General features: G+C 40.8%; 3 protein-coding genes and 3 long non-coding RNA genes across 12 annotated transcripts, besides 1 other annotated feature; all 6 read right to left on the bottom strand.

The window, feature by feature from the left end:
* Positions 1–26: 26 nt before the first annotated feature.
* Positions 27–485: a mobile genetic element.
* A 126-nt stretch (positions 486–611) lies between these two features.
* Positions 612–1,028, bottom strand: CG43156 (uncharacterized protein; the record flags this gene model as incomplete). Its single annotated transcript, NM_001258705.2, has 2 exons — positions 946–1,028; positions 612–858 (listed from the first exon to the last, which is right to left on the bottom strand). The coding sequence occupies exon 2, from the start codon at positions 822–824 to the stop codon at positions 612–614; it is 213 nt and encodes a 70-aa protein (NP_001245634.1). The 5' UTR covers positions 825–858; positions 946–1,028.
* A 540-nt stretch (positions 1,029–1,568) lies between these two features.
* Positions 1,569–11,420, bottom strand: pot (papillote). 3 transcript variants are annotated; one of them, NM_167313.3, is made up of 8 exons: positions 11,229–11,420; positions 7,572–7,606; positions 6,391–6,631; positions 5,654–5,737; positions 5,446–5,583; positions 5,231–5,370; positions 2,973–5,175; positions 1,569–2,889 (listed from the first exon to the last, which is right to left on the bottom strand). In NM_167313.3, the coding sequence occupies exons 3-8, from the start codon at positions 6,565–6,567 to the stop codon at positions 2,740–2,742; spliced, it is 2,892 nt and encodes a 963-aa protein (NP_727583.1). In that variant the 5' UTR covers positions 6,568–6,631; positions 7,572–7,606; positions 11,229–11,420; the 3' UTR covers positions 1,569–2,739. The 3 variants fall into 3 exon arrangements, with proteins under 3 accessions (NP_727583.1, NP_001245635.1, NP_572768.1); NM_001258706.2 differs by lacking the exon at positions 7,572–7,606; NM_132540.3 differs by lacking the exon at positions 7,572–7,606 and having other exon boundaries at positions 2,444–2,889.
* Positions 11,421–11,965: 545 nt separating this feature from the next.
* On the bottom strand, positions 11,966–12,838 carry lncRNA:CR32661 (long non-coding RNA:CR32661). The gene is made up of 4 exons (NR_002106.1): positions 12,755–12,838; positions 12,478–12,656; positions 12,197–12,413; positions 11,966–12,139 (listed from the first exon to the last, which is right to left on the bottom strand). It is a non-coding gene; the product is annotated as a long non-coding RNA:CR32661 (long non-coding RNA).
* Positions 12,839–13,284: 446 nt separating this feature from the next.
* lncRNA:CR43157 (long non-coding RNA:CR43157) lies at positions 13,285–13,817 on the bottom strand. 2 transcript variants are annotated; one of them, NR_123877.1, is made up of 3 exons: positions 13,685–13,817; positions 13,519–13,612; positions 13,285–13,466 (listed from the first exon to the last, which is right to left on the bottom strand). It is a non-coding gene; the product is annotated as a long non-coding RNA:CR43157 (long non-coding RNA). The 2 variants fall into 2 exon arrangements; NR_047797.2 differs by having other exon boundaries at positions 13,685–13,749.
* Positions 13,818–14,163: 346 nt separating this feature from the next.
* lncRNA:CR32660 (long non-coding RNA:CR32660) lies at positions 14,164–14,734 on the bottom strand. Of its 2 annotated transcripts, none has more exons than NR_123878.1 (3): positions 14,570–14,734; positions 14,404–14,497; positions 14,164–14,346 (listed from the first exon to the last, which is right to left on the bottom strand). It is a non-coding gene; the product is annotated as a long non-coding RNA:CR32660 (long non-coding RNA). The 2 variants fall into 2 exon arrangements; NR_073649.2 differs by having other exon boundaries at positions 14,570–14,634.
* On the bottom strand, positions 14,164–18,822 carry Sclp. Of its 3 annotated transcripts, NM_001272546.1 has the most exons (8): positions 18,318–18,822; positions 16,390–16,533; positions 16,158–16,325; positions 15,944–16,091; positions 14,813–15,164; positions 14,570–14,741; positions 14,404–14,497; positions 14,164–14,346 (listed from the first exon to the last, which is right to left on the bottom strand). In NM_001272546.1, exons 1-5 carry the CDS (start codon positions 18,601–18,603, stop codon positions 14,891–14,893), a joined length of 1,020 nt encoding a protein of 339 aa, NP_001259475.1. In that variant the 5' UTR covers positions 18,604–18,822; the 3' UTR covers positions 14,164–14,346; positions 14,404–14,497; positions 14,570–14,741; positions 14,813–14,890. The 3 variants fall into 3 exon arrangements, with proteins under 3 accessions (NP_001259475.1, NP_572770.1, NP_001162727.1); NM_132542.3 differs by lacking the exons at positions 14,164–14,346; positions 14,404–14,497; positions 14,570–14,741; positions 14,813–15,164 and having other exon boundaries at positions 15,807–16,091; NM_001169256.1 differs by lacking the exons at positions 14,164–14,346; positions 14,404–14,497; positions 14,570–14,741; positions 14,813–15,164; positions 18,318–18,822 and adding an exon at positions 16,748–16,920 and having other exon boundaries at positions 15,807–16,091.
* Positions 18,823–19,774: the final 952 nt, after the last annotated feature.

The following is a 19,774-nucleotide window of genomic DNA, read 5'->3' on the forward strand; positions in this document are numbered from 1 at the left end:
TGTAATCATTAAGGGAAATAAAAAAAAACAAGAGAGAGTGCTATAGTCAAGTTCCCCGACTATAAGATACCCGTTACTCAGCAAGTGTGAATGCGAACGCGAAATTTTATCATTTTTCTGGGATATCGATAGATATTGGGGAATAAAATGAGAAAAATTAAAAAAAATGTTCCAAACTGTGGGCGTGACCGGTTCGGCTGCCCTAGGGCGTTAGAGTGGGCGTGTCTTTTCGCAGTTTGGCAACTAAAAAAATTATGAAAAATTTCAAAAAATGGTTCAGAAGTGTGGGCGTTAGAGTGGGCGTGGCAACATGGGTCACCAAACTTGCGCTGCGTCTTTGTCTCTAGAATCTGTATGCTGAATCTCAACCTTCTAGCTTTTATAGTTCCTCATACGGACAGACAGACAGAGGGACATAGCTAGATCGACTCGGCTATTGATACTGATCAATAATATATATGCTTTATATAGTCGGAAACGCTTTCAACGCCAAAGTTGAAATAAACAAGAAACCATTCGAATGTGAACAAATGAGCATAAATAAAAGGCTTTCCCATAAATAAAAATACAGTGGTTATCTTAGATTGAACTTCGTATAACTTTAACTTTGATTAGCGTATAAAATATATATATATCGAAATACATATTGCCAGACAAATCAAAAACGTGAGAACGCAGCAGCATACTGCAGCCCAGAAAAATAATTGTAGCTTATAATCAATAAATAAATTATGGGAATAGCTTGCGCAATCTGCAGCATTAACTTTCCCTAAAATATTTCGTCTGTAGTATTGTTCCTGGTTCGAATCGCTGTTGATGTTCATTTTAGAATTTCCATTAGATTTGAACAATGTCCACCTATAACACAAAAACTGATTTCAAATATGTTTTATAAAGGAATCAATTATGCAATATCTATGCAATTTGTGAATTGTCATCACTCACATTGATTGTGTTCAAGTTTTCGGTTCAAAAAGCTGTACTAAACAATTAATTAGCAGATCGGGATAATTTACGTGTGACTCGCTCGAGTCTCTGAAACGGTTTGATTTCAGAAAAAATGTTGTTTTACTTGAATTGAGCGAGGGCTTCATAAATTTACATTCATTCACATATAGGTACATATGTATGTGCATATGTTTGGGCATTTTCCTCAAACTGCGTCAGTGAAAAAATCAAAAAATGCGCATTCATCATTTAAAATATACACTTGGGAAAATAATTGTATAAATCTCAAAGGAAAAAAATTTTGCTATTTTACTTCATGTTGTTATTTATTTACTTCATTTTATGTCTTAAGGTAACGGAAAAACGTTTTTTTTTTTCTGATTTTGAGAATTTGAATATTTAACCCTTTAAGCATTTTATTTCCTAGTGGTTTGCATATTAAACTTCATTTTGCAATTTTTGCAAATTTGTCTGATAATATATCTCCTTTTACAAGGGCAGATCTGCAAATATATTTCCACTCGATTGTGGAGGTATTGAAATGTTTTTTGAAATCCCACAAGCATTCCGTGTGTGGTTTCAAATTTAAGAAGTAATGAAATGAAACCAAGGCCGCCTTTGTTAGTGGATACATTTATTTATTTATAATTTAATTCAAATTGTTTTAGATTATACACATTTTGGAAGGCTTGCCCAGCCAAAAAGCGAATTAAATATGTAAGTTTGTTTATACGGCTGTAGCAAGTCGCTTTCGCTGATTTTGCGACAATTATTATTTATCAATTAAACTTATAGTATATGTCTTGGACGGATTAGTACTAATGTTACGCGAAAATTGATTATCATGAGAAAGTATATCGTATATCGTGTGTGAACCCTGGAAAGTCATCCGATCCATCATGGATTTGCAATCTACTTGTGTGTCGTTTGTTCAATTAGGATACCCGAACATTAGGCTACTCGTACTCAATTCCAATATGCAGTGTATCGAGAAGAATACTATTCAGTAGTAATACTTTTATTTCAAACCTGTGTATGTATCTATCCCAACTACCATAGTGTATGTTTATGTATATTTTTAAGGACTGAAGTATCCTCGAATCTGTTCAAAATCAATCGTGTGCATGTGGCAGTTTGTATAACATTGTATATACACATATATACATTTGTAACTAGAAAGTATTGGACTTGCAATCAACTAATTTCGACGATAAGTTGAGAAGTAAGATCCGATCAGTTGGACAGGATTTTGTGACCTGCTCATACAAATTTCCCATCAAACGGCAGCGTAACATTTAAAGAACACTTTTAGCTAGAATTAAAACCATCTGGTTAATTAACTACCCTGCTCTTTTCCCTCATCTTTGAACATCTTTGATTAAATGCAAAATCTCAGTTGGAAGTGCAGAACACACGTATCGAATGGAGTTGATGGTACCACTGGGAAAAGAATTTCAAAATTTCGATACATATTAGAGTTACGATACACAAAAAAAAAAATATATATATATATATTTTCAGAAAACCGAAAACTAAATCATCATACGCTTCGAACTGACAATCAGATTTTTCTTTATAGTGGCTACTTTGTCAGGCAATTGTAATTGGCACGTTTGTTAATTATTGTAAGGTTATTGAGTACTCATGCATAAATGACCCATTGATTCGAATTACATATAAGGGGCATTCTCGAAACTGGCTGAACTGCCCTCGATTACTCGCTCCTGATGGGACAGGATGTTTTGTGCTATATCGATTGTTAATTTCAATGGGCGTTGTCTTCCGATCCGTTTACCACTTGCGTGGAGGCAAGGGCATCTCCTTCTCCGCGTGGTAGACCCTTCGATGGGTCTCCACGTATTCACTCTGCGTCTGGGTCTGGGACAGCACACGCTCGCCGCTCCTGCCGGTGGCTAAGGCTACTTGTTGCGACGATAGGGGCTGCAAAGATTCGATTTAGGTTGTGCGCATATAGGATCCATGATATGAGAAGTAATTGGGATTCGATTCGAAGGCTGACTCACCTGTCGGGCGCGGCGAGTGTGCGGTGTGCCCTCCGGGGAGGAGACCTCCATCTCGTCGGGCGCGGTCCAGTGCTCGGTGAACTCGCTGGCTGATCGGGCCAGCGAGGGATGGCTGAGGGAGCGATGGAAGGAGCGCCGGTCGTCGTCGTCGTAGTACTGCATACGATAGTAGCTGCTGGCGTCGCTCACGTTGTCCGGATGATCCACCTGGTGCGGGCGCCCAAAGTCGACGGTCACCTCGGACATCGAGCGGAAGTCGTTGTGGTCGGTCTGGTAGGAGGTGCGCGAACTGCGACGCGATCGCTGCAGATTGAAGGGTCCACCAGGTGCGCCGCCAGGTCCTGCTCCTGTCATCAGCACGCCGGACATGCCCGGATCGTTGCGGATGGTCCGCACACTCGATCCACCATCGCTGTCGTACTCGTAGAGCGTGGGCAGCGAGCTGCGACGGGAACGGGTGTCCCATGGCTGCGGCGATGCCTTCTTGCCGCGCCTTGGCGTGCGCATCTCCACGTCGGGATCATCGTCGCCGGGCGGAGCCAGGATGCGAATGATCACGTCCCAGGTCTGTGGCTCGAACATGCGTTCGTACCGGGTGTCCTGACGGATCCGCTCGAAGTCCTCCCTCACCACCGCCTCGGTGAGCATGGTGCGCAGCGAGGATTGGGTAGTGATGATCTCCTTCCACTTGGCCCGATCGTCGTAGGTCAGATTGTGCACGGAGCTTACGTCGTCCTGGCCCACCTCCGACATCTCGGGCTCCTCTAGGATACGGATGAGCACGTCCCAATTGGGCACATCCTTGTCCTGTGGCGGCACCTCGATCGGCTTCATGTTGCCCACCAGCTCCGGACTGGTCAGCTTTAGCTTGTTGTCGTGGATCTGAGCTGGTAGCTCCGCCGGCGGCAAACTTAGCTCGCTGCGCTCCATCTTGGGCGTAAGGGTCAGTCCGGAGGCACTGGAAATGTCCGAGAAGTTCTCCCACAGCTGCTGCTCCCGGTCGCCAGGATAGTTGCGCACCCGCACATCGAACTTGGGATCCACTTGCGGTGGCGGTGGTGGCGGCGGCAGTGGTGCCCTCGGCTTGCTCTTGTACTCCGTAACCCTACGCTTGTGGCTCTCGATGTCCTCGATGGTCTTCTTCTCGGTCACCGTGCGCAGATAGACATCGTCGACGGTGTGCGAGGTCACCGGTGGCTCCACCGCCGGCATAAACTCATCCTCGTAGTAGTGCATCGTTTCCACCGTCATGTCAGGTGCCTCGGATGATAAGTCCGTGATCTCACTTGGCGCCGGGCCGTCGGTGTAATCGGACCAGGTCTCTGGGCGACCATCCACCACCTCGTGATGGGTTCGTGTGTACACCGAGAACTTGGGCTCGACGACAGCCGGCGGCGGGAGGGGAATAGACTGCGGCACTTGCGGTGCCGGATGGAGTTCGGGAACATAGGTGAACTGCGAGTGCATCGTCTCCACCTGCGGCGGCAGGGAGTCCATGGTGAGCACGCTCTCGCGATCCTCGTAGGCCTCCATGATGGTCGAAAGATTATTGCGATCCGGACGCAAAGTGGCCACACTCTCGGTATCCGAGGTCACTGGGGATGGAGGTGGCGGTGGTGACTTCTTCACACGCACCTGTACATCGAATTTGGGCGAATCAACGGCTGCCACCGCCTCCTGTATGGGAATCGAGTGACGGGTCACCGAGGTGGTGGTCATCACAGCATTCGCAGACGGCATCTCCTGAGCCGGAGCATAGTGATCACTGTAGATGCTCGAGGTTTCATGGACAAAGGCGCGATTCTCGAAGCTACCCGCTGAGCTAAAGGGCAGCGATCTCGTATCGATCTCCTCGATCTCCGAGTGCGATTCACTGGGATAGTCAGAGGGTATCAGTGCACCCTCGCTGCCCGATGAGCTATATACCGCCTGCAGGGCGGCATGGGCTCTGGGGATCTTTACGCCCTCGAAGGCACTGATGTTGCCCACACTGCTGCCACTCAGCTTGGTGATCTCCGATCCGCTGCCCATGCTCATCGGCAGGCGACGCACCACCGGAATGGAGCGACTGCGCAGGCAGTAGTAGGAAACGGCGAGTCCCAGGAGGAGGAGCGTGAGGAACATGATGGCGCAGATGATCATCAGGATTTGGATGCTCTTCAGCGGCGGTTGCAGCACAGAACTCGTGGCGATCGGGTTCAGGCTGTGAAGGAGCATAGATAGTATCCAAGCGGATAAGTTTGGATGGGGGAACTTACATTGGAGCCGGCAGTGCAGGTGGAAGCGAGGGCACTGGAGGTGGATAGCGGCAGACTATCGTGATGATCTCGTCGCCGTCCATTTCCAGATTGGCGTGGAATCGAACAATGATGTTGTTGGTGAACACACGGGTGGGGTTCTATAGATGAGAATGGAATAACCAAGACTCAGATCTATTTGCAAGGTATGTAGCTTTCGCCCTGAGGATACTCACCTGGATGGTACCGCATCCCTTGAGCGGCAACTCGAGTCGGTAGCTGAGTGCTCCCTTTCCACTAACGCGGCACGCACTACTGCGATCATAGTCAGCCTGGATAATGCCATGGAACGGATCGTTGAACTTGAGATCAACCTGTTCGGGGAAAACGCTTAGTTAATTGCGGCTTTGGGTCGGGGTAATCCTCGAAAGGAAATCCAATTACCTGCATGGAACCGGCGGCGCAATTGAGAGCGGCCTTCGTTCGGTTGAGGAAAATCAGTGGACTGATGTCGTCCAGCTTGGTAACCTTTAAGAAAGTATAGTATTGTAGTTTTTTAAAGCCATATTTTTGCAACCACAAGAATTCCGTTTGGTATTTCCATAAACAATATAAAACCCTTCTCCAGATTCCCAATAATAATTCCCATATAAACGTATAAGCTTAGACATTCCACAACAAACTAACTAGGTGGCTAGGTTCATGCATATTTAATGGCCACTTTCTGCCATGCTCGTGCTCCATTTCGATCAAAAACAATGGGCCTGGGATTTTCCCTAGGATCTGTGCAACTGGCTCTGTGGCAATCCGAGCATCCATTGTGACTTCCATCGGAAGTGCAGTTGAATATGGAGCCCAAAGTTACTGATATAACACTAGCTTATAAAACGGAAAGATGCAAATGCATCTTTAATTTGTGGTTGCAGTTGCATTTCCTCATTAAAACTAAGACAAAGCTGTCAAGTTCGCCAGTTTTCTTTAGCCCATTAACGATGTATCTATTCTTTTCAGCTGCGATTAGGCCCAGTCTTAGATGCAGTTTTCGACATTGACGTCCGTTTAAATGGATAAACTAGCCACGCTTGATGGATGGCACAACCATGACGCCCCACCTGGCTTCAACTGGCAATTCCAAGGGCGTTAAACCGAGCGAATGGAGTGTGGTTGGAGTGATCACTCACCTTGCCATCCAGTGTCGCCTCCTCGGGCAATCCGTTGGTAGTGTAGTTACCGCTGTCTCCATGCTGCACATAATTGGACTGGGCCGCCGTCTGGCCGGCGAGGCAAATCAGCAGGAGAGCGGCCAGCAGGCCATGCCGTCCTCTTTTGGCCAAGAGTGGCCCTTGGTCCGAGCTCATTTCGCTTGGCAGTTCCACGCGGTGCTCTTTAGAGCCAAGAAAAACAGACAAAATCGGGTTCGGGCTGTGAAAAAGAAAGCTCAATTAGGGTTTTCCCTTAAGGGAATGGAATGAAAAGGGTTAGGTTTTACAAAAATAAGAAGTATCCTGCTTGTGCCATAATGTTTTGAATTTTTTAAATTAATTTTCTTTAATAATAATGTAGTATATATTAAGGAGTTACATATTCCAAATGGTAATTACCGTACAACATGGCGTATGCGTGATAAACACCTAATACGACCTGTGTACCATAAGATCCTAATCTATTTTTGACATACATACATGTAAGCTTAAATTGATTACAGTGTTTTCTTTGCTGATGTTCTATCTTTCTCCTAGACTTTCGCGAAACTTTAAAGTAGCTTTGTTAAACAACTGAGGATAAATCAGGTAGTTGAAGTGCATAATTTATTGCTATCGCAAAAGGTACCGTTCAGTTGAACCATCATCCGAGTTTTTGAATAAACTACCTCCACCTCGCCCATTGTATTTCTTTTGCTTTTGGTTTTTGGCGGCCTTCTGTCAACGACCTTCGCCCCAAATATCGCGATACGGAGATACATAGATACATGGATACATGGATACCTAGGCACATACTAATACATATGTGATTCAAGTGGAGCACGGCTTAGCTATAAAGCCGAGAATTTATTTTTCAATCTTAGTTCTTATGTATCTTTTTTCACTTTGCCTTCAATTTTGGCTTTGATTGACAAGCATGGACCGCCGCTGATGAACAGATGTTCGATGCGAAGATTGATAGGTCAGCCAACTTGGGATTTGAAGAGATTTGCGACTGCCATACGTAGATTACACTGGCTAACACAAAGTACACAATGACACAGCAGTACTTTTGCTACAGAAAATAATAGCTTTCTACAATATTAAACTTTACTTGGGTGCTTATAATTTGGTTTTGTCATCCAGTTTATTTATTTATGCACGCCGTGCCATCCACTTACACTTATTGCATAAAAGCGTCTGGTCTCACGCAATGCTGAAAGACAAGATATTCGATGTAGAAGTTGAGGCAATTGGTAGACCAATATAGACAGACACCTACGACAATTTAGCCATATTTGTCACAGGCACTCGCCTTGAAGCGGATCTCCATCCATCTGCCGACTGCATTGCGACAAAGCAAAGCAAAGCACAAGCAAAGCACAAGCAGAGCAAAAGCAGAGACTAAGCAAAGCAAAAGCAGAGCCAGTTCGAGTCGAGCCAAGACAAAAGTGTAGCGAAAACCCAGCAATGGCAGTGGCTAAAACTCTACTCCTCCGATATAAGCATACCATTTTTTGCAAGAACGGGTTTTTCACTCAGCCAACCAACACACAAGGCACACCACAGTTTCAGCAGACAGATTCAGATACGACAAAGCTCGACTATAGCTACAGATACAGATACATTGGCAGGGCAACAAGCTGGGCACGTAGGAGCGGATTTTGGCCACAGCCCTGGCAAGGTAACTTAATGGTACACCTGGTCCACAATCCTGTTCCAGCCGCTCGATTTAAGCCATGCAGCACTCGAACTGCACTGAAAATGTATGTACTTGTCAAGGTTGCTGTCGCGTTTCAATAGACAAACTTTGTTATCATTCGAGTGACTCACGAATCTGGCTTAAATATGCGCAAAGAACTTGTTTTTGGTTCCATCGGAAACCCGCTATTTGACTGCCCATTTCAAACGGAACTTGAAATATAATATTTCTCTAAACTCTGATCTTTAAAATCCTGTGTTTTTGAATTTCGCTTGAACTGCTAAGCTTTTAAGCTGAGTTATTTTATATATGCATACATATATACTATATTATATGGGGCTTGTAAATGCAGTCAAGCGGAAAAATTCTAAGGTCCTATGAGATAAGATGTTGAGTCAATCATTAAAATTGCCATGAGTCAGTTGAATGTGCCTAAGGTTTTTTTTGTATTAATTTTTCACAAAGGTAATTGTGCGATGAAGCATATAAGTAAACATAGAAACCTATTTATGTTTCTTATTTTTAGTTGGAAGAAAATATATGAAAAACTAATTTTAAAAGTATAATCAGTTAGATATCGCTTTCTGAAATATAGGGTTTTATGAATTATGAGTCTCTTTATAAATATAATAACAACCAAAAAAAATAAAATCTTTCCCAGTTGGAAAATAAAATATAAGCTCACAACTTTGAATACTTTCCACCAAAGAAACAGATTTTTTTTGTATGTTACTATCCTAATTGCACCGGAAAAATCATAAAAAGTTTTCTAGTTTTTTTTCGTGTACGTGAGGCCGCGCAAAAAAATGCAATTAATTGGATTAGTGTTCTTTCTCATGTAAAAATTTCGGCACACACATCGAAACACCTTTAGCCATGTAAGTGGGTATGTATATATGTATATATACATATGTATGCACAGGTAGGTGAGTATCTTTTGTATGCAGCCTCACGGGCGCACTCGCACACCATCACACCAGCACACACACAAAACCAACACTGAGAGACCAGAAGGTATCTATAGATAGGTTCGCATTGTCGCTCAGTTGGAAAAAACTGGTATTTTGACTGGTCGCTCGCTCCGAGTCTCAAACACCCCTGGTAGCTCCACCATGCTCCACAATACTCCGCACCGCTCCCTTCAGATCCGAGCTATGGTTTAATGATTACGCGACGACCGAGAGTTGGCAAGGTATGAGTACCAGTTGAAATACAAGTGCACCGAGAGAAATAACACAGCACATTCTTGAAATCTAATCAATTCAGTTTCATCTATATGAAACATTGCATTCTCATCGCAATATAATAGATTGTAAAATGGACTTGTGCTTTTCAAAAGCTTTGATATCATATTATATTAAATTTTATAATAATATTGACAGAATCTTGGCAGAATTAGAACTTTAGATTTTCAACTAAGAATGGAATGCATATTACGAAGTACCGCCTTATTTTGCTCGGTGTACGTCAGGTATGTATCGCAAACTCGGGCTGCGCATGCGCTGTGCGCTTATTGAGCCGTCTCCCTCGCTCTTCGCCGCCCCGCATCGCTGCCTCTCTTTCGCGCCCCAAAGACAAGCTTGCCTCATCGAAATGCGTAAGCATCGGAGACACAGCTCGGTGTTTGGTGTTCAAGCTCTGGAAAACAACAGCTTCTACGGCGGCGTTTCGACAGCATTCCCAACTGGGCGATACCCACGCATTAGCCATGAATACTTGTACCTTCTGGTGTACAATCAGTACTGAAAATCTGCTGCCTGGTACCTACTACATTCTGGTTTGGCACACGTTTTGCCTTCTTAAGTGGTGCAGCGACGAAACTGGATTATACTTGTACTATACTTGCAACATATTTGGTAGCAATCATCTTATATAATCTCAAAAGTACACATATCATCGTTTTAATTGTTATCCATTCAATATATCTATGCTTGTGGTGAAACCATTGGTACCTTGCTCTATTTGAAGAAGGTACGATAAAGTACTTTTAAAGATTTCTAAGCCAGTTCTAATTGGCTTATATACCAATTACTTGATGACTTGTAGGAAATGTAAATGCAGAATCTAACTGCTAACTGAGTACCTTTTAAGATCACATTAACCAAAAGAATGCACTTCCAAAGCCACTCCAGGTAATCGATTCAAATTCGGTCAAGAGCCAATTGATGTGCAGCGACTCAAGAGCCCCATAAGCCCAGTAGCATCCGTTCACAAAAAAAAAAGGCAGTCGTCACGATGGCGATAACAATTAAATTTGATGAAATCATCAAGGCGGTGAGAACTCTCCATTCTGCCACACTTCCGCACACGATCAGATACAATTGAGTGGAGTGGAGTGGTGAAACTTTCTCGGATCAGAATCAAACGCCATTTATTCTGCCAGGTTCTGCCAGATTACTGTACCTTATTTTTTGATCTCTCTCCTTTTCATTTGTCTGGCAGGGAAAGCCCAAGATTGGTTCTTTTGTGAATTGACCTGCCTATTGGAAACTGGGCGCCGCCATTGTCCACTTGACCGCACTGCCTATTCAAAATGGTAAGCTTTTTTCAATTCTTTTCTACTTGCTGCCGAGAATCGAATCCACATTCCACTGGGTTAGTAATGCGAATTCCTGGAAAACCGACGATGATTTATATTCAGTACCCAGAAGGCATCACCTATCTCAACTCAATTGAGTTGCAGCACACATTGTCGATGTTTGTTTTTAACGTATTAGCACAGTTGCATTATTGAAAACTTAAACAATGATCTTGTAGATCTTTTTAGAAGGTTGGTGTGTTTAGGCGATTAGCTTGTACTTTTAATAATATCGTATTTGAGTTTAAGCCGTCTTTTTTCTTTTACCAGACTATAAAACTACTAGGGTCATTATAGTTTCTCTGGTTATTAACTTAAAAATTTAAAAACACTCAAAAAAAAAGAAATGTAGTTTCACAGACGAATGTCATTCACAAAAGTTGTTTGCTATGCCATTTCAAATGTTGTTTGCAAGTTTGGGTATTCAAATTAGCCACGAAGAGAGGAAGAGCTTTCGCAAGTGTATTACGGGAAATAGATATGCAAATAACAAAAAATACAACTTAAACGAACAAAAAATATGAAACAAAACAAAAACAAAAAAACGCTGATATATACTTTTTCCGTTTGAGTCGCGCTTCGACGTCTGGTTGATTTTGGATTTACTAAATGCCGATTTGTTTTTCTGCTTTTCTCACTATGCTTTTTTTTTTTTTTTTGAATTTTGTGTGATCTGAGACCAGACTTGTCTCTAACACTTGTCCGTGCCCGAACGCGCTCTAGTGGATTACTGGCTGGCAACTGACTGTTTGCTTTGGGCCAGACTGGTTGGATCGGCCTTCTCGGCCCACAGCTTTTGAGTCAAGCTCCCAAGCTCCCAAGTTGCCAGGTAGCCAGGTTGCCAGGTTGAAGAGCTGCGGTTGGGTCTCTGTGCACTTATCATTCGTTGTCTCCCCACCTACCAACTCTCCGGCTCTCTAGTTCTCTGGCTCTCTGGCTCGACGGAGATGATCATCTGGCTATAACGAGCGGGTTTTGAACCGAAGATGTCTAAAAGTATGCACTAACTGGGCTTTCTTTCTCATAACTTGGCTAGAAATGCAGTCGAAGCAATAACTGTTGAACAGTCATTTATTATTACTAATAACAATGCCATTTTTTTTACACATTTTATTAAGGCGACATAACCAATACAAACCATCTCTTAAATTCCTCTGCTCCATTGAGATCAGGTGCTACTACTAGTTAGACCAATTACCATGTGAGCTAGAGTATTTGAAGCTTCGGTTTGTAGAACCCAGGACCTCATGAAGTGCAGGATTAACAACCTCCCAGATGAAAAACTTTTCTAATTTGCGTTCAATGAATTGTGTTTATACAGAAAAGGACAAGCGAAATGTTAATATCGGGCAAAACGATGCAATCCTCTCGTCCAATGGAACCCGTACCATCTCGATTTGATAGCTATACTATTTTAACCCGTTGGCAAAATGTCAAATGTTGAAGGAGTCTTGATGTTCGTTTCTCAGCTGCGTTGCAATATTGGTTAGTTAATGGAAAAGAAATAGCACAGTTAAATTACTTACTTTTTGTGTTAAACGATAGTTTTGCAATCACCTTCTCGTTGTTACAAAAGGCAATGGCGAGTATTCGTCTTGTCCTTTTCTTCTTGTTTGTCAAATTCGAATTGAATGTGTCAGTTGACCCTTACCAAGGTCAGGCAATCAACATATGGGATGGGGAATTGGGTTGATTAGATTAGTTTGGACATGTGGCCATTTCGGCGGTAGTGGGAGCTAGCACCTGTATCACCGGGATGGCAGTTAGTTTGGTTAATGGCTTAAAAGTAATACGTTCCTAGACTTACCAACTGCACTCTGTTCGTGAATGAATCTTGTATGTATGTCTTTGTTTGAATGGCATGGCAGTATGATTATTCGATTGACTTGAATGGCAGTATGATTATTCGATTGACATGCATGGCAGTATTGTTATTTGTATGTGTGCGTCTAGATGTATTATAACGCAGAGTTCACAAATAGATTTCTGAAACAAAACGATTTTCATTTTAGGTACAGTTTCTAACTTTATAAATATTCCTTTTTTTTATAGGTGACAGAAGCCAGCCGAAACTTTCAACTCACCCGTCGCTGCACTAAGAATTTCGAGAGCCTTTTGAAATTTGTATTTTTCCGAAACTAGTTGTGCTCCAGACGAGCTCTGGTGGCAAACTGAATATATTTCGGGTTGGGCCGGGGTACATGGATTTGACAGCTCCGTTTGTTCAATGAAATTAGATCCAAGGACAATGTGATCAGGGATTCCAAGCTGGATCGCAGTTGGCCCTGCCCAACTCCGCAAATTCAGTGCTACTTAATATGTAAAATATATAAGCTTTTTATAAATATCCATATTCAAGGCTTTAATATTTGCACGCTTTTCAATAGTCCACACTCATATTTAACATATTTTATAAAACCTTGGCCTAAACCTTGAACGCCATTCTGTATCTGTAATCCATTTAATTTAATCAACCATCCAACGGATCACAAATCACGCATCACGATTCGTCGATATTCCCGGTGCCACTCCCCCTTTTTGACCAATTCCCCTCCCACAATTTTTAAGCATTGTCTTGCGATTCCAGACAAAGCAAAAATAGTAGACTCCGCTTAGATTTAACAATATTATATTTGTAGATTCGTGTACAAGTGTATACATATAAGCATGTAGTGTTAAGTCGATTTGTATATTATATGTTAGATTAGATACAAACTAATCATTCAGCAGGAACTGCACCGTTGGTCCTTTTTAAATTAAAGGAATGTTAAAGGAATCTTACTGCTCGTTCTTCAGCTGCGTTGGAAAATTTGTTAGTTTATGCAAAAGAGGGAAACAGTTTACTTACTTTTCGTGTAAAGCGGTTGCTTTGCAATCCGTGCCATTGGTTTCACTTACAAAAAGCAATGGCGAGTATTTGAGTTAGCAAAACGCATGAAACTCTAGAAATACAAATGTTGTACGATTTCTGTGTAGTTTTTCTGTATGTTTGGTGTGTTAAATTTGTGGCTTACCAATTACACAATAATTTGGAAATTTTTATATTTTTCGTTCCGAAACGAGATGTGCTCTGGACGAGCTCTGAAAGCAAACTGAATATATTTCGGGTTGGGCAGGGGTACATGGATTTGACAGCTCCGTTTGTTCGATGAAATTAGATCCAAGGACAATGTGATCAGGGAATTCAAGTCGGATCGCAGTTGGCCCTGCCCAACTCCGCAAATTCAGTGCTACATAATATGTAAAATGTATAAGCTTTTTATAAATATCCATATTCAAGGCTTTAATATTTGTACGCTTTTCAACAAATATATATATTTTTTATAACCTTCGCATGAAGCTTATCTGTAATCCATTTAATTTAATCAACCATCCAGGTCTGGTGGTTTCAACCCGGTATCCACTGGGTTTTCCAGCGGATCACGATTCCCCTCCCACAATTTTAAACATTGTCTTGCGATTCCAGACAAAACAAAAATAGTAGACTCCGCTTAGATTTAACAATATTATATTTGTAGATTCGTGTACAAGTGTATACATATAAGCATGTAGTGTTAAGTCGATTTGTATATTTGTATTTTAGATTAGATACAAACTAATCATTTAGCAGGAGCTGCACCGTTGGTCCTTTTTAAATTAAAGGAATGTTAAAGGAATCTTACTGCTCGTTCTTCATCTGCGTTGGAAAATTGGTTAGTTTATGCAAAAAAAAAGAAACAGTTTAATTACTTACTTTTCGTGTAAAGCGGTTGCTTTGCAATCCGTGCCATTGGTTTCACTTACAAAAAGCAATGGCGAGTATTTGAGTTAGCAAAACGCATGAAACTCTAGAAATACAAATGTTGTACGATTTCTGTGTAGTTATTCTGTATGCTTGGTGTGTTAAATTTGTAGCTTACCAATTACACAATAATTTGGAAATTTTTACATTTTTCGTTACGAAACGAGTTGTGCTCTGGACGAGCTCTGAAAGCAAACTGAATATATTTCGGGTTGGGCAGGGGTACATGGATTTGACAGCTCCGTTTGTTCGATGAAATTAGTTCCAAGGACAATGTGATCAGTTGTCATCTACAAGGTATGACATTACATATTTGGATCATTAGTTTCCATATTCTTTACTCCTAGTTATCAATACTTACCATCCCTACTTTTTGACGGGCTATGTAAAATGAATTTTTGGCCAAATTTTCGCATTCTTCGCAAAATTTGCCAAAAATTTAAAAACCTAGAATTCCCATTTTTAAGCCCAATACGTTTTGAAATTTCAGCAAGAGCTGAAAGAGGCTTGGCAATCCAAAAAAATCGGATGTTCTTTTACGGAAAGTCATGAACCAACTTTTGTTAGCTGTAATTTGGCGTCTAATGCTAACATGGCTCATCACTGGGTAACTATTGGCCGTCCCTCTCTTTCTCGTGCTATCGTAATTTGAGAAATTCCCAAACCCCAAATGAGAGTCCCATCTGGTAATTTCTCGGCTTTTTGTCAAAAACCTGTTGCGTACACAGAGAAAAATGTCACATCTAATCAATAACCATTTGGTAATAGTTAGCAGGCATAAAGATAAACTAATTTGTATCTAAAAATCATAACCATATTTTAGTTTAAAAACCTTAAGTTTGCTTAATTTTTCCACACATTTTCAGGGTCACAAGAAAATAAAGGAGCTGTATGTAGATTTCGTAATGTAACAAACAAATTAAAAGTATAATCGGCAAGTATTCGTTAATATATGTGTATATATATTGTAATTTTGTCAAGTGCATCTTTTATGGAGCTAACAATCTGCACTCTCTCAAGCTCCAAATGTCTCTCCCCATTTGAAGATCAAGCTTTTTGCTCCAAAGCTTATGCTTCTCGTAAAAAGCTCCGCATTTAACCAATTTCTAATGATTTTGACCAAAAAGTATATCTTACAGAAATAAGATCAACCCTGTTGACCAAATTTTTCCATTTTACAAAACTCTAGTAATTTAACTGTGACCTATCACTTCTATCCAATTCTATCAAAATATCTTTACATATTGTCTATTTAATTTGAACTATAAATTAAAAAAATACATTATAACGTTACTACTGCATAGCATTTCCCAGTACGATTTGCCGCCGAATTGCATAACAAGTGTGTGGTTTTTGATAAATATATATATAAATTTATAAACAGAATAAATAAGTTGAAGGAGGGCCGTTTAGGGCGCTCTCTTTCGAGATAACGAGAGATTTGTTTGTGGTGTGTTGGAAAATGAATGGACAGGACATTCATCCGGTTTACCAGTCGTCTTCGACATCCTTGGAGATCTCAAGGTGGAAGGGGGTCTTGAAGCTCTGCAGCTTTCGTCGGCAGTTTCTGCTCAGCGGATTATTCCGAAGATCAACGAGGGCCAAATTGTCACTGGTAATTGCCTCATCGGTATCAATTTCTAGTGGGTTCAACGTACTTCGATTAGGTATTCCACAAATGGACGGGATTTCTTGTTTGGACTTACCCAAAATGGCATTGTTCTGGGCATCCAGACTGGCAAGACTCTGAAGCTTAAAGACTACTTGTGGCAAAACGATAAATGAATTGTTCGAGATATTCAGCTTGGTTAGCGCAGACAAGCTGGCGAATTCTTCTGGCAGCCTCGACAGTTTGTTGTGTGACAGATTAAGATCTGGAAAGGGATAAGCGATTTGTAAGAATATATTTTATATATGTATTAGTGTTGGGCAACCCACCTGTGATGGTACTAAACTTTTGCGAAAACTTGGGCGAAACGCTTTTGAGCACATTGCCACTGAGATTGCAGGTGATCAACTCTGTGTTTCGCATAAGATGATATACCGCATCTGGTATTTGCATCAGTTCACAACTTGAAAGATCTGAAAGAACGGAAATGTATACGATTAGTAAATAACCTTCAGATATGGACAGCTGAAACAATAATATTGGGTTCAAGAACAGAATGCATGGAAAAATAGCTTTTTGCCATTGAAAAGCTAACAAATCATATGTTGGAGCACTAGTTCTTTAAGTCCGCAATATGTATATGGGTTATGGTTACATTGATTTGGTATATATCTCACGAACTCCTACCTAAATGAGCACTTTCGTTGGCATTCTCACAACGCTCAATCACCCTAACCACCAAGTGCGCCATCTCCAAGTTTCCATGCGATCTCCTCGATTACTAGCGATCGTAACCAGCCTTATCACTATACCTATATGTATATATAGATATATATATATATATAACTTTCCGATTCTCTTTGTGTTCGCTCACAGCCGAATTGGTCAACACTGAGCACGTGAATGGAACTGCCTAAATATAAATATATACATTTCCCCATCTGCGTACGCAACTTATTATGCGAAAAGAGAGCCCATATCGGGCGACTCTCTATACTCTATATGCTCAATACAGTTATAGTGACTCACGATCGCGAAAGCTTTTCGCCAATTTTCGAGTATAAGAGCGAGAGAAAGACTCTGTTTGCTTCGCGGAAATTGCGTCTGTCCACACTGGGAAACTGCGATGTGCTTTCTTTTTGGGGGAAAACCAATGAAGTAAAATTGAAAACAAAAACATTGATTTACAACATTTCACACAAAGAGTGCCTGTTGTATTATTTGTATGTTTTAAAAGCAGAAGCACTCGTAAACATATTAATAGAGTATTTCTGAAAAATATATTTGCAAATGTTTTCGGTTCATGGAAAACGAAAACTAATTAAATACTGCGTTCTTTTTACGTTACGTTAGGATGTTCTTATATGTACATACCATTGCAAAAATGCATTAACATTAAAAATAAGTACATACATTTAATACATTTTAGTTATGAAAAGTAGGTTGGATGGTTTTTAGAAATATTTCTACTGAAATTCATGTGACCCTTACTTTTATAGCAATTAGTTTATAGCATCGTAAATGTTGCCTTACTACGCTATTAAATTGAAACAAATTCAAGACTCTAGGCAAGGTGGCATAACTTTAAACAAATTGTTGCCAAAGTTTGGCTATACTTCTTATATCAGTTGTGATAATAATATATTCTTCCTAGAAAATTGTCGTTCTTTTGGAACATATTCTTTAGATTTGTATAAAAAATTATTTAATAGTTTTAATCGAGGGATTCCGGACATCAAATAACTGAAGGCAAATCTGCGTATCGTAGAATCGCAGAATGGAATCGTGTGGGGCCAATGTCTGGGCAATAATTACCCCCACCCCCACCCCCAACTGCCACTTCCACTTATCGCGCCCATTGATAATTTACCTTTCTTTGTTAACCGATGGCAATTCGAGGCAACAATCTGGGAAAACAATGCAATACCAATATATACATACATACATACATATGTAGTAGAATCGCAATCGGCAGAGACGCACTTTCCTCGCCAATTTGTGCGGGGAGTGTTCCTTTCGGATTGGTAAGGCCCTCAATTATAAACAAATTGTTGGCTTTTGTATGGGGAAGTCGGTGCGCAATAACTGAAATTGGCAATTGGCCAATTGTCCATACTACGGACCTATTATATGCGAATGTATGCATATATGGATGGAATAAACAGAATCAGTCGTCTAGTTGCAACTGCGTCTCAAGCGAAAATGACTGGGTCACATGTGCATATAATAAATGATAATTATATTATCCATGACTTACCCAGTTTGTGGTTCTCCTTGGCGTCTTCGCAACGCTGAACCACCCGGATAACTCCTTGTCCAGCGATCGGGGGGCAGGTAACGATTCCGCCGATTCTCGCTATATGCGGCGGAATACTCGGATCGTCCGATAGTCCGGACTCCTCGCTGGGATCCTCACTGGATATGTTCGTGTTCCGGTTGTCGTTGCCGTCGTTGGGATCGTTGTTGCCATTATTACCACCATTATTACCACCATTATTACCACCGTTCGGGATGTTTGTTATGTCGTTGCCAAAAGGCCGCATCTTTTGTGTTTTTTTTTTGTTTTCGATTGATTTGAACTAGTCTTTGGTGTGGGTATATTAATTTGGCTTTGTCTCACTGGGTAATCACTCGAAAAAAAATATGTGTGTTTTTGTATTTCCAATCAGTGTGGCAAGTGTGATTGGTTCAAGATATATCTTTCCTATTATTTGGATTGTTTAAACGCGAGCTACTTCGCAACCAACTGAACGTGACTATCTTCCGCATTGAAATATTGAAAATGCTTTTTACTTTCGGTTTTTATAGCACGAAGAAGAAAGAAAAGCTGCGCATAACAAAACAAATGAAAAATAAAATGGGAAGAAAAACAAAAAATAATAGCACAATTTGGCATTTTCAAGCGCACACCGATTCGCAGATACTCTTTCCTTGGCTCCGAAATGGTCATTAGCCTTGCGATACAAGGTACTATTAATTGGATTTTGCCAAGGCTTGATTGGGAGTATGTTTAAAGGAAATGGGAAGTGTATCTCATTTATTGTCATACAAAAGTATCTGTCAGATTATCGTATTTGAGCTAAAGACCAATAGATCAAAAATAGATACATATAGAATTTTGAGAAATATAGACTTGTTTCGCTGAGAACTGAAATAAAAAGCGACTTCTTAAGTTATAATCTAATTTCAATATATTATGTTCAAATAAAGGGGTATGGTGCAACCAATTAACCCCTTCTAAAGGGTATAGCTGCATCGTAACAAAATGTCTTGTCATCTTAAGAGCAATAGCCTCTGATATAAACAGTCCTTCTTTCTCTTGCCAATAAAATAAGCTTGTTCTATCTGCGGAAAAGTGTAAAAGTTCAATGCGAAAATAGAGAGTGAACGTTTGAGAGAGAGAGAGAGAGAGATGATCGCACCGTACACTAGTCAGCAAAATAATGGAAAACATAATACAAATAATTTAACCAACCTTAAATTACATATGATCTAAGACAAATGTATGCATATACATATATATTCAATATATGCAATTCATTTAGAACGGCTATCCCAATTTGTTAGCCAGTGTAAATTGGCCAAAATACTTATAGAATCGACTTTTACGCATCAGCCGTTCGCTGTTTTTTTCCAGTCAAAAACAAGTCGTATTGAACACCTCATTTCCATGTATCATATATGTAATTATAAATTATTAAGCAAACATTTGTA

The sequence above is a fragment of the Drosophila melanogaster genome, chromosome X (assembly GCF_000001215.4).
Source record: "Drosophila melanogaster chromosome X".
Classification (NCBI taxonomy): domain Eukaryota; kingdom Metazoa; phylum Arthropoda; class Insecta; order Diptera; family Drosophilidae; genus Drosophila; species Drosophila melanogaster.

What these genes read in the sequence shown, in the direction of transcription:
- Sclp (NM_001272546.1), bottom strand. Translation starts at nt 18,603, where the DNA reads ATGCGGCCTTTTGGCAACGACATAACAAACATCCCGAACGGTGGTAAT. An exon ending in CCAGAACAATGCCATTTTGG is followed by an intron (nt 16,092 to 16,157) that starts GTAAGTCCAAAC and finishes TGAACCCACTAG; the next exon opens with AAATTGATACCGATGAGGCA. An exon ending in AAGGATGTCGAAGACGACTG is followed by an intron (nt 15,165 to 15,943) that starts GTAAACCGGATG and finishes TGTACGCAACAG; the next exon opens with GTTTTTGACAAAAAGCCGAG.
- pot (NM_001258706.2), bottom strand. Translation starts at nt 6,567, where the DNA reads ATGAGCTCGGACCAAGGGCCACTCTTGGCCAAAAGAGGACGGCATGGC. An exon ending in GCGCCGCCGGTTCCATGCAG is followed by an intron (nt 5,584 to 5,653) that starts GTAATTGGATTT and finishes TTCCCCGAACAG; the next exon opens with GTTGATCTCAAGTTCAACGA. An exon ending in ACACTCGCCGCGCCCGACAG is followed by an intron (nt 2,890 to 2,972) that starts GTGAGTCAGCCT and finishes GAATCTTTGCAG; the next exon opens with CCCCTATCGTCGCAACAAGT.